The sequence below is a fragment of the Artibeus jamaicensis genome, unplaced genomic scaffold, assembly GCF_021234435.1.
Source record: "Artibeus jamaicensis isolate MK-2021 breed Jamaican fruit bat unplaced genomic scaffold, CSHL_Jam_final scaffold_1031, whole genome shotgun sequence".
Taxonomy (NCBI): domain Eukaryota; kingdom Metazoa; phylum Chordata; class Mammalia; order Chiroptera; family Phyllostomidae; genus Artibeus; species Artibeus jamaicensis.
Window position 1 is genome coordinate 5,504,231 of NW_026522026.1, and position 13,034 is coordinate 5,517,264.

The 13,034-nt window shown below is 45.7% G+C and overlaps 1 protein-coding gene across 3 annotated transcripts in view; it reads left to right on the forward strand.

Moving 5' to 3' along the window:
- The first annotated feature begins 24 nt into the window (after positions 1-24).
- SEPTIN11 (septin 11) overlaps positions 25-13,034 on the forward strand; it is an 85,661-nt gene continuing 72,651 nt past the window's right edge. The window contains exon 1 of one of the 3 annotated variants that reach the window (XM_037147054.2): positions 25-256. In XM_037147054.2, coding sequence (XP_037002949.1) covers positions 230-256 — 27 coding nt within the window. In that variant the 5' untranslated portion in view covers positions 25-229. The remainder of the gene's footprint in view (positions 257-13,034) is intronic. The other 2 variants (XM_037147055.2, XM_037147053.2) reach the window with 2 other exon arrangements.

Here is a 13,034-nt window from a genome sequence, read left to right on the forward strand (position 1 = left end):
CCTTTCTGGGGAAGCAAATGGTCCCTTCCAGGCGGGTGGCCATGTTGCTCTAATAAAGCAGGAGGGGCAGCCGCGCGGGGGGAGCAGATGCCGCCGGCTGCGCGCGGAATCCGGGCGCCAGCAGAGCGCAGCCGCGAAGGAGGCGCGGGGGAGGCGAGCGGGAGCCGGAGCAGCAGTCGGTGTTGGCGGAGAGCACCCGGGCGCAGTCGGAGCCAGAGAAGCAGCTGCGATGGCCGTGGCCGTGGGGAGACCGTCTGTAAGTGCCGGGGCCTCCGTTCCCGAGCCCGCTGCTCCTCCGGCGCTGGGTGGTCCCCGCTCTGGGGAGGGTGCCGGCGGGAATACCGGGAGCCCGGGCGGGGGCTAGGGACGGCGAAGGCGGCGGCCGTGGGTGTGTGCATGAATTTGGGCGCGCGTCTGGGGCTGAGAGGGGGGCGAGGAGCCCCGAGGCTTGGCTGCTGCGTGATGTAACAGTGCATCGCCTCGTGCGCCCCGATTCCCGGGATATGGGAGGAAAAAGACCTCTTTCCTATTTTCCATTTAGAAAGATTCTTTTAGCCAAGGTGTTTCTCGGCTGTTTCACTCTTTGCGCGCACACCTTTTTCCTCGTGACAGTCGAGAAAGGTGCCGGGTGAGGGGGTTTCCTCCCGGCTCCCCGGCACAGAGGGGCGACCGGGCTTGGGAACTGTTAGCCGAAGCGTGTCATTCGGTCGTAGATGGGTCAACAATAAAGGGATGGGATTTCCGTGGTGCTTTCCCCAGTGCATTGTGAAGCCCGGACACCCCTAGGCATCCACCCGGGTGCCCCGGCCCTGCCCAGGATGTGGACAAAAGCCCTACACACACACACGCACGCACACACACACACACGCACACACACACACAAAGTTTTCAAAAGGCCCCCTTGTCGGGGTGGGTGGAGGTATTAAAATACTGTGCGGATTGAAGGATGGGGGCGGCGGGCGGAGGAGGCGGGGACGCGAGGAAGAGGAAGGGAGGGCGCCTGGAGAATACGCTGCCCCTGGCCCGGAGCGTGGGAGGAAGGGGGTGGGATGCTCCAAGCCCCGCGTTTGCGGGCGGGGCACCGGCAGCGACTCCCGGGGTGCGCGGCTAGGGCCCGGCGGGTCTTGGAGGGTGTGGTTTCAGTCCGCGCTCCGCATCCCTGGTTGAAAGGCAGAGGGAAGGGGCCTCGGCGGCCTTTCCTTTTTAGTGAAGGGAGTAGAACCGGGTGGGAAAGGCGGAGCCCTCTTTCTTTTTGCCCATTTCTTTGTCGATGTTCAAATTCCACTTTCGCCCCACTGGCTTTGGGGGCGCTTCGCTTGAGAATTTTCCTGCTCTACCCCCTGCCTTTCCTTTGCCTTTTCTTCTACCGGTAACTGTGTAGCCGCAGGTGGTGGCTTCAGAGATTCTGTAGATATAGACAGAAGTCCTTCGGAGATACAGGAAGCTCTGAGCCCCCAGAAATGCAAGCTTTGCGCTCAGACTCCGGGCGCGTCCTCCTAAATCCCGTGCAGACACACACGCGCCCCTGCCTCCACCCACCGTCCTCCGTGTGTCCAGGAAGTTCGCGGGATTCCTCTGGGTGTTCTAACTCAGTCTGGTGATTCTTCTGCCGAGGTGTTTTCAAAGATGTCCTCCGTGGTCAGAAAATGTTCAATGGTCATATTGAAGTGTAACTGTGGGTAGTTCAGGCATTTTAAATTCTAATAGTTAATGACATGCTCTTAAGAATTCAGATCTCCTGTTGCACACAAATTGTGCTTCTGATAATTAGTGGTCAGAGATTGCTGTTATTAAGGGAATTGGTAGTCTCTGGGCTCATCTTTTTCTGTGTGTGTGGTGTGTGTGAAAACCGAGGTCCAGAGAGGTCAAGTTTGTCTGGCTAAATTACTCCCTCCCCCACTATACTTACTTTCAAAGCACAGATTCAGATAAATAACACAACATCTCGATCAGATAACTGGGGAGCATCTGGGAACGCAAATGTTATGTAGTGGGGCGGGGGTGTCCTTTTCAGTGATTCCTATCGCTGGCGCATTCTTGAGGCCTGGGGAAGTGGAAGAAATAATTTGCTGCACATTTTCTCTAAATTAGCTGGTTCGTATCTGTCAGTTAAATAGGAACAGTATGTGGATTTAAGATTTAGTTGTGTGGCCATAATCATATCCAACACCAGGTCTGCCAACCAGATGTGAGCTTAATCCTGCAGAATTCTTGTGGACGACCTCGCTCATTCAAATAATAGAGATATTTAAAAGTGTGTGCACAGAGGAGGTCACTGCTTTCTCTGCACATTCCCTGCTGTCACTGGAATTAAGATTAAATTACTTACGGTTTAGAAACAGAAGACTTCTTTCTTCGAGTTGTGGTATGGGCGATCAGGAGTTGACTACAAAGTTGAAGCCTTTTCGTACATTTCCAAGGAATTGTCGAGCTGTTTCACGTTGGTGTTCAAGCCGTAAATGCCTCCAGTGTGGTGTCTGCAGTTTGTCCTCCAAACAAGCCCAGTGCGTGCAGATTTTCCAAACACAGCTCCAACGGGCCCACGCCGCATCCTTCTGGTTGGAATTCTCTGCCCCTTCTGTGCCCTGAGCTATTCTATGATGAAAGCAGAAGAGTGTGGGGAGAAAAGAATCACTCATGAAGTTGATCTGTGTTTGAGAGTTTCTCTAGTTACATCTTCAGAATTACATTTTTTACAGAAAGTTGTTTAAGAAAACATGAGCATATCTCCTTGCCCTACAAAGTCCCCCCCATACAGATTGAAGGAAAGATTGATCAGAATAATTTGCCCATAATTTAAGACATTCTGGTTTTTTTAAATTTATGTATTGATTTTAGAGAGAGAGAGAGACGGAAAAGCATTGAGTTGTTGTTCCACCCATTTATGCATTCCTTGGTTACTTTTTGTTTGATCCCTGACTGGGATCACGCAGCAACTTCGGGGAGTGGGGAGGATGCGCTCACCAACTGAGATACAGCTAATTTTAGACGTTCTTGAATTTGAACATTTTAGTGTGATATCCCAGGTAAACATAACTTTTTACTAGGCAAAAAATTCTTATACAATAAATGCAATGATTTCTGTCTTATGAAGTGGTTAGAGTAGTCTCCCCTTGTCCACAGTTTTGGTTTTCGAGGTTTAAGTTACCCATGGTCCTCCTCGGTCCAGAAATATTAAGTGAAAAATTCCAGAAATAAGCAATTCGTAGGTTTCAAATTGCCCGCCATTCTGAATAGCATGATGATGAGCCATTTGCTCAGTCCAGCCACAGGATGTGAATCACCCCTCTGCCCCACTCCGTCCCATGGATCCTGGCTGTGTGTGCTGCTGCCCCTTAGTCACTTAGTAGCCATTTGGATTATCAGGCTGATGTGCCGCAGTGCTTGTGTTCAACTCACCCTTATTTCACTTAACAGTGGCCCCAAGGCACAAGAGCAGTGATGCTGGCAACTCAGATATGCCAGAGAGAAGTGGTAAAGCGCTTCCATTCAGTGAGAGGGTAGAAGTTTTTCATAGGAAAAATAAAAAATTTCCTGTGCTGATGTTGCTAAGATCCACCGTAAGAACGAATCTTCTACCCACGAAATTGTGAAGATGGAAAAAGAAATTCATGCTCAGTGATTGCATTTATGTAACTTTTATTACAGTATACTGCTATAATTGTTCTGTGTTATTATTCATTATTGTTGTTAATCTCTTACTGTGCCTAATTTGCAAATTTACCTTTATCGCAAGTGTGAATGTACTGGTTGCAGTTTCAGGCAGTTACTGGGGATCTTGAAGCACAACCCCCCAGATAAGGGGGGGAACGACTCTGTATTTAGTTATAACCATTCAAACCTCTATGCTAAATTCAGATGTTTCTTAAGTGGATTTGTTCTTCGCTAGAAAACAAAAAGTCCAGTTTTTAGTGTGATGCTGTTTATTTCTGTTTTAATCTTATCCCCTGGCTTCTCCACTTTCCCACGGACAGTTTTGGAGCTTGGCTCCGAGGAGACCCAGACGCACACCTGTGGTTTCTACAGCACAACTGAGGGTTAGCGAGTGCGCTTCTCCCCAGGGGATGTGTCCATGTTTTGGATGAGTTAATACTTTTGCATCCAAGTCCCAGGACGGCTATTGTTTTCCTTTTAAACAGAGCACGGTAATTTACTGCACCTGAGAATCAGGCTTTTTGTGGCTGATCTGCTCCCTGATCCGCTGGCTCTTACGCCGTGGTGTTCATCCAGCTGTAGAGTCTCGAGTTGATAGTCTAGAGGTCCTTTGGTTCGGCCTCCTCCCTCCTGCAGAAATGTTTATCCCTGGCAGCAGGTATGCGTTTACACTTTTCCACTGGTGGGCATTCCCTATGATACCCTTCAAGAAACATGTTGAATTGTTTTTTTCTATCTGTTGAGCAAAAAGAAATGGAAAACTGTGTTCATTCATTTGCTCACTTAACACTATTTATTGAGCACCTCTCATGTGCTGGGTGCTGAGGACACATCAGTGGACGAGAGAGAAATTCCCTTCTTACCTGAGCTGTCATCTTCTGCGATACTTAGTGCCTCTGTGTGTTAGTGACAGACTTCAGTGGAAGCGGTAAGTCATGTGGGGAGAAGGACACCACGTGCAAGTTGCTGAGTCAGCAGTGGTGAGGCAGACAAAGGGGCCTGTCTGTCTGAGGGTCCTCACCTGCACTTCCGGTAGGTCTGTCTCAGCAGGAGGAGGGCGGGGACTGCCAATGAAATGTTATTTTCTCGAGTCGTAAAAGTGCCATTTTGAGACTTAAGGATGTCAACCCACATGGAGGGCTGTGGCTGTTGCAACTGGAGAGAGATTAATGGAGCTGAAAAAAGTCCAGGGAATGGACGTCCAGTTATAAGGGGGCTGTCATTCAGGAGGAGGTTTTTAAAAATTAAACCTCTTTAATCAGTGATGTAAATTATACACATTAAGGCTCTCTAAGCAGTTATTAAGGGATCCAAGAAGTGTTTGAGGTGCATTAATCCCTCCTTTTTAAATCTTTGGAAAGCTGTAGATTTTTTTTTATCTTTTAAAATATGTTCTTTAAAAAAGAATTGCCTAAAAGCATGACACCACACATATCGCACCAGCCTGGTATAAAAGCTCTGAGATCGTTAGTGTATTCTAATTAACTTTCTGAGGTTTGCAGCAGCAAGCATAACCCATCCCAAATACACTGCTACTTAGAAACCTAACTCTGTGGACCCTGTCTGACCGTGTGGACACTCATGAAGGAAACAGATACTTAGTGCTTTCGAAGAGGCCACCCCGTGTCTGTGTGCAGATAAAGAAAGGGACGAGTGACTTGGATGGCCTACTTTGATCCATTGCCCAGTGTTTCTGCCTGCCAGTGATGCCACGGCCGATAATGATCTCGGGGTTTAGACTCCTGTGGAGCAGGCTGCAGTCAGAGCTGTCTGTGCCTGTGTTTCTCCCTTAAACCTGGTTGGGACTGGGGCAGGGGTAGGGGCTGCTCTTGGGTTTTTATCATTTATTGAGAACTGTTTCTGGCAGCCTTAGCTAGACCTGTCATTTGGGGTAAGCCAAGCTGAACCTTTATTGAAACAAAGGCCCAGCAGATCTACAGCTTTTATCCTTTTTCCAAGGAGACCTACTTTACAATGTAATTAATACCCCACTCCCCCTTTTAAGATTCAGATTGACAGAAAACTCCCTTCCAGCTAAACAATACCTCTCCTGACCCACTCAGGCCTTCTGGCAGTCCGTCAATGCAGCCGCTGTTGCACAGGAAAACAATACTTGGGCTGAGGTGATACAGACGGACTTCTTCAAAGAATTTGTTGGGTGGTCTAAAGTCACATTTGCATAATCTCAGACTTTGCCTGTGGTGGATTTTAGGAGTTTGTTCTTTGGTATGACCAGAGCCAAGGTGCCTTTGAACCACCTTTTTTTTTTTTTTAAGGATATGTGTCAATGAACATGAGTGCCTTGCTCAAGTCAAAGGACGCAGGAAGTAGAACTGTGGGGATGCATTCTGTCCACCTACTGAACTCTGAGCCATGGGGCAGAGTGTGATGTGTTGATGGAGGGGGCAGGCTGAGGTGGAGAGGATGGAAAGGCTTGTGCTCCAAAAAGAGCGTCTTTGGTACCTACGTAACGAAGTGGGAGCTTTTTTTCTTGCTGGTTTTGCATTTTAAAAACTGGTAAAAATATATGTAACATAAAATGTATCTGCTTGTTTTTAATTAAGTAACATTCTTTAGGGAAGAATTCATGATTTTCTTATTCCTTTCTTGTAGAAGTATAATCACAATAATATAGGTAGGTTAGAAATTGAAGAACAAAACAACACATCAATAATCATTCTTGGCTTCCTAATCCATCTGCTTTATTGGGTATTTCTTGTTCGCTTTCTCTGCTCAGGTGCCGAGGTTATGATGTTGAGCATTTAAGATGCTCTCAAATATCTCTGAAGGGTGAGTAAGCGGTAGAACTTAGCAAGGAAAGCAGGGTGGAAATGTGTTGCAGGCCAAGGGAACAGCATGTGCACAGCTCTGGGAGTGAGGCAGAGCCTCTTAAGGAAATCCTGTGTGACTGTGACATCAGTGTCCAGGGTGGACAGGAGTGAGGCTGGGCTGTGGGAAGAGATCAAATCAAGACATATGCATATTTACTACACAGCTCTTTAAATATTTATATTCTGTCCATGCCTGTCCTTCACTGTAGTGTGTCTCAGATTCTAGGAACTGGTTGATGGAAGACACTGAAAATCTGCAGCGTACTAATTCTCCAGGATTCAGTATAGTAGAGAGGGGATAACAAGGGATCAGGGGAGTTGAAGCCTTTCGTGGTTAAATGGAACCCTAAACAGTAAGGGAAGTGGAGACTGAGGAACTACACAAAGAGATGGGAGGAGGGGACCAGTGACAACATCCCAGCCTGAGTCTTACCCTGCTAGCCTTCTGCACTGAGCCCTTCCTCAAGATGTAGAACTAAAAACTCTTCTTTTCTTAGACACAGAAGCAACTGAGTCCTGAAGGGTGGGGGGTAGAGGGAGAATGGTAGGATTCCTTCCATGTTGGATTGCAAATATCAATCAGTGTTGTCCACAAAGAAAGCTAAAATCCATTGCATTCTATAAAAGTAGGGGAAAAGTCTGTTACAAGCCAGGGTTCTCTTAAGATTTAACACCTTCTCCATTTATCTCATCACTTTCCGTACTGTTTCCAGGCCTGTATGGATGTTGTCGGTTTCATTAGGTGCCCATTCCATTTAATCAGACCTCCTGCTGAAGAGATGCCTTGAGAGAAACCTCTGCACAGGAAGCCTGCTCGGCATCTTGATTTTTAATTTTTTCTATTTAAGTTACTGTCAAGACAATTATCTCAGTGTATCCTCACAAAATTCCAGAGGATTAAGTAATATAGACAAGGAAACTGAGGCACAAAGAAGTTATTACTCTGATAACAGCCAGTTAGCGGGAGAGGCTTTAGAAACAATGACTGTTGGACCCAAGTGCATGCAGATCTGCCACCTGTGTTGGTCAGTTTGGTTAAACTGTGCTCAGGTAGCTCCTTGGCCACAAGCGTTGTGGTTTCCACGGTGAACATTTCTCTTCCAGAGTCCTTGCCTGGTCCATCCTCTGAGACGGTTCCATGCTGTGTGGTCCCCAGGACCCAGGCCGAGGGACATGGGTCCTTGGACATGGCCAGACTGGTGGCAGAAAAAGGAATGCTGAAACACGAGCTGACTTTTCCAGCTCTTAGCTGGGTCTCTGCCACACAGACGTTACTGGCTGAGATAAATGGACAATCCCAAATGTAACAGGATGGAGGCAGATACTAACCCTTCTGCGGAGAGTGACTCCGTCAGCCACTTGGCCGAGCTGGAGGGCCCTGGGACTGGGAACTAAGTCCTCCCCTTGGGGGGGGCAGGGGATGTGTTGAGCAGTAAGAGTTTGCCAAACCTTAGGAGTCAGGGACTTGACTACAGAGCCAAGGGTCTTTATTATTTTCTGAAAATTGTCTCCCTGTCTGTAATGAGTTTTCTTACTCTTTTTGTTTACTCTAATTCCAACTGGACACGTTAGAAGGATGAGGGGAGAGAAAGTGTGTGTGAAGGAGCCTGAATGAACTGGAGGCAGAGAGTGTGAGTGCTCCTATTGTTCAACCACAATGAACTTCCAGTAGCATTGTCACCGAGTAAGTGAAGGGTGGTGACCTTCAGAAAGACTTTCTGTGCTGCTTCTGGTGGCCCCAGCTCTGGGACTGTACTCTCTGGAAATGGTTTTGAGGCCATTAGGACATCCAGCTGCGTGACAGAATTATTTCCCTTGGGATGCTTCCAAATCAGTCCTTTCTTAGCCTGTCTGTTCCTAAATGCAGGCGCATCCCATGGCGCCCTTCTTTTCTTGCTTTGCTTTCTCTCTGCTGAACGGCCGTAGTGTATACAGCATTTTGGTGAGAGTGTGGGCTCCGGAGCCATACTGCTGGGGTCCTAGGGGCTCAGCGCTGCCACCTAACCACCTCTGGGACCTCAGGCAAATGACTGACTGGTGTACCTCACATTCCCCATCTGTAAAATAATAACAGGGCCTTCCTCAAAGGTCCGCCAGATTCAGTGAGTTAGTGTACAAAGTGCTCACAGTGATGCAATAAGTATTCGTTGTCAATGGAAGGGAAACAAACACTGAATAAGGGCTTTTAACCAGAGAGAGTGGGCTGAAACCGAAATGGCCCCTCCACTCTACCCAGTAGGAAGTGAGCATTTGCCCCGTCTCCTGTCCCGCACCGGAACTGTGTGGTCTTCCTTTTTGCTAAATAGAGCAGACCTCTGAGGCTCGGGTCAAACACGCTTCTTGAAGCCTCCACTCTCCAGCTCAGGTTTTGGTGCCTTCTCTGCGGCAGCGGTGCCTGCAACACTTCTGCGTCACCCATATGGTATTCTGCAGCTCCCTCCACTTTCTTTCAGTTACTTTTTTTTTTAAGTAAAAAAATAAAAAGGAATGATCAAATATAGTTGTGAATATTAAAAAGAAGTCTCATTACCATAAGCAATATGTCCTGCTAACCTTGAGCACACTCATGTGTTCTTAGCCTCTGCTGCCAGATTAAGGATCGAAGGGGACTTAAGGGCAGGGACTGTGTTGTACAGCCCCCACTAATGGACATTTGACTGGGTGGGTGAAAAGTGATGCTTTGGATCGATTGGCTGAGACTTGCTTGAGCCAGCTCACTTCCTCTCAGTCTACTTTTTTGTTCCAGCTGTTGCTGTGTGGATTTCAGGCAGGTATCTATGTATCGACAGCTTTGTGCCCCAGGCTTCTCTGCTGTAACCGTTTGAATCTTGCTCAGCTCTTCTGACCTATGTACATATCTGGATGTCCAAGACAGTCACCATCTGTGGGCCAGCCCTAGACTGATGGGGATGGAAGCTGGTGGTTAATGCTTCTCTCTTTTGTCATTAAGTTGGATAATTCTGAGGCACAATCTGAAGGTCCCACCTGGGCCCCAGTCCAGGGCTGGTTAGCTCCATGTGTATATAACCCTGGGATGGCTGTCTGTCTGTCCCTCCCTGTTTCACTGTTCCCAGTCCCCACTCCTGTTTCTCTGGATTACTTTCCAAAATAGCTACGTGCACATATGTTCTTGTCTCACGCCCCTGCATTTGGGGGATACCTAGGTGAAAACACCTTGTTTCCTGGTTTGGGGCTCTTCTTAATCTTATGCAAATGAGGGAACATGAATGTTACTTTTGTAACATATTATGTTACTCTGGACAGTTAAAAAATATGCTCAGAACAAACTAATTTTTTTATCAGGTTTTTACTGTTTTTTCGAGAGCAGACTTCAAATTGTTGTAAAAACTAGACTTAGAAAAGGAAACATCACCTAAATTTTTCTATAGTTTTCATTGCTAATGCCTTGGAATGAAATTCTCACATTCTTCTCAGGATGAAAGTGCTTGTTTCTGAGTGCGTAGTGCCTGGCTTGTTCTGTAACTTACCTATTTCAAATCAATGACATAGTATATATGTTAGAAATTAGATACAGAGTATATAGAGAAAATATGTTTCTCATATATAAGCTATGAAGTCATGCCAAAGCTTAAACCTGTTTTGAAAAATAATCAGAGAAAATCTGGGCTTATACCATCTGCATAGATTAGAAAAAAATGAGGTCATGATTCTTGAAACAACATTAATTAACTAATACTGAACAACTTTTAAAAAGATTTTTAAATTTATTTTTAGAGAGAGGGGAGGGAGGGAGAAAGAGGGAAAGAAACATTGATCGGCTGCCTTCCATATGCTCCCCGACCAGGGACCGAACCTGCCACCTGGGCATGTGCCCTGACGACCCACTGAGCCGCATCAGTCAGGGCACACTGAGCAGTTTTAGGGCCCAGATTAATTTAAGTAACTGCCTGAGAGTTCTTGGGAAATCGTTTAAGTCACCCCTGTACTTTGTATGGTCCGAGTCCAGAGGAGGTTTCTAATAGCAATTTAGAAAGTGTATGAACCAATCTGATTTATTCTTCAGTTCTCCCCAGATTTGTCACCTTTGCTCTGTTCTTTGAGACTTGATTTGATTGTGTGCACGTGTGTGTATGTGTGTGCGCATGGGTGGGTGTAATCTGAGACTGTACCCGTACCTGTATCTGATGGAATTATTTAATTGTGTATCTGTTACATATCTCTTTGTTTTCAGAGCCTTTTCAATCTTAGTCAACCTGTTAATCACATCTTCCCTGGGACTGTTGTTGGAAGGTCCACAGTAGAACAATTTTATCTCTGAACCCTCTAAGTAAATCTTTTACTTGTTGGTAATCAGATTTGCCCCATTGGGAAACCAGAATTCCAAGGTAATTTATGATCTCAAAGCTGAAAATGGAATTAAGATAAGGTTTCAGCAATTGAAATGACTAATTTGAAATAATTAAATTGCTGCCTCTAGCTGCTATTCCAAAACTGGCTTTTAGCTGGGTGGAAGAAAATCCAAATCTAAATTGGATTTCATAACCCAGTCAATGTCCAGGTGATGCAGACTCTCAGGAACTTTATATAATAGACATTTAGATAGACATGTTGTGGAATTTGGGATACTGCTTAATATTACTAAATACTCTTTCTTGAAGAGCTTCTATTTTTATGCCTCAATGGGTTTTCCTATTTCCCACTCACTAAGTCAGCCAACATCGAGCCCAGCCAGCATCACACATGAGTGAAGATATCTAAAGAATATTCTTCTCATTCTCCCACCAAAACGAGAACCAACATATTTTTGGGTATGTGGATCTCTCTCTCTCTTTCTCTCTTTCCCTCTCACTAAGGTTCAGAATCTTGGAATAAGTCTTGACTCAGGAGCGACTTACCCAGCCGTGTTTGTCATTCCCACCTGGGAAGAGTTAGCACCCTGGTTCATGATGGCGCATCATCAGCCAATGGGATCTTTTAGAACCTTCAGTGTCTCTAGCTGGGTGCACTGTGTTGTTGGAAATACGTCAGGAGGAGACCTAGATCGTGCTGCCAAGAAGCCTACAATTTAGTTGACTAGAAAAGCCCGAGAGTAAGATAATGCTCGACTTCCACAAATGGAAGGGTTTGTCAGGCCCTTCTCCCCACCGTCCAGCCCTCCCCTGTCTCTTAAGATTGGGAACATGGAGAGTTTGGTTCAGAATTCATAAGTAGGGCCCATTGTATTCTCCTCCTCGTCCCTGTTTAGAATGTAACTTGAGGAGTGCTATAAGGGTAACACCAACTTTCTTTCTTCCTAGGCTACCACTAAAAATATGTTCTTTTGGTTTAGGGCAGGGATAAAAAGGGCACACCAAAGGAAATTGAAAAATTGTATCAGAATTGGGAGGGAATTTTTCAAAATCTCTGCCAGATTCTTACGTTCACTCCATTCCTCTTCAGAGCATCCCGTCACCCACAGCATTCCAGGGGCCTTGGATGGGCACAGCGTTGTTTTATTTTAGGGCACACGTGTGTTTTTCTGCCCCCGTGCTAAGGGGAGCAGTAAGCGGGTACCCTGCTACTGGGTCAGCTGTTTGTTTCCAAACTTTTGTGTGCCAGTTGTAGTAATCAGCATAATGGCAGAATTTAATAATCTATGAAATGTAAGTGCAAAAATGAAGTTGCTTCTAAGTTAGATACTAGTACCAGAACAGCCACTCCTCCTGGGTCTGCTCACCCATCCCTGTATTCTAATACACGGGCCTCCGGTTGAGAAGCATGGTGTGTACCCGTCCCTGCGTGGGTAGGTAGGTGGGGGGAAGAAGTTGAAGATTACTGGTTTGAGATACAGATATCTTTGGGCAAGTTAACTCACTTGACATATTTAACTTCTTTTTTACTTAATGTAAATGGTTATTAGGGTTTCCCCCCTGATTTTAGAGAGATGAAAGGACACTAAAAACATTACCTGTTTCACCAATTTTCTTATCCAGAATATAATTTTCGACGGCAAAATAATCTCATTTTGAGAAGTCAAGGTTATTCTGATACATGTGAAGACACATACAGGCGTAAGATGCGGATTACTCAGAGATGAACTCACTCTGCCTGGGAAACAGTTGAAAGCTTGTACCCGGTCTTCACAGCCTTCCTGGACTTTGGTGTTCATGGGCCTTGACTTTTTGGCCCAAATGGTTCATTCCAGGAATCCTTGGATAATCCCCCAGCAGCACTTTGGGTTAATTTTTCAATTTCAACCATGAGAAAATTAAGTGTTAAAAAAACAAGTAGATAGTTGCTTTTCTATTCCAAAAAAAAAAAAAAAAGTAGGAGGAGAAAACTTAACAAACTGGAAGCTGAAATGTGTGACTTCTGTATTTCTGAAACTAAAACTGGAAGCATTTTTCAGGTGGGGTTTTTCTTTTTTGGTCTTTAAATATACATTTGGAATATTGCTGCTAATTGGTTTTGCCACTAAATTCCTTGCAAACACGGCAGTGATGTCCTGATTGGGGTTGTGCAATTTCACACCTTTTTCCTGTGACTGGATTTCAGTGGGTAGAAGTTTGTCTTCACAATAAGCCTGAGGTAGTTTCATTAGATTCCTGA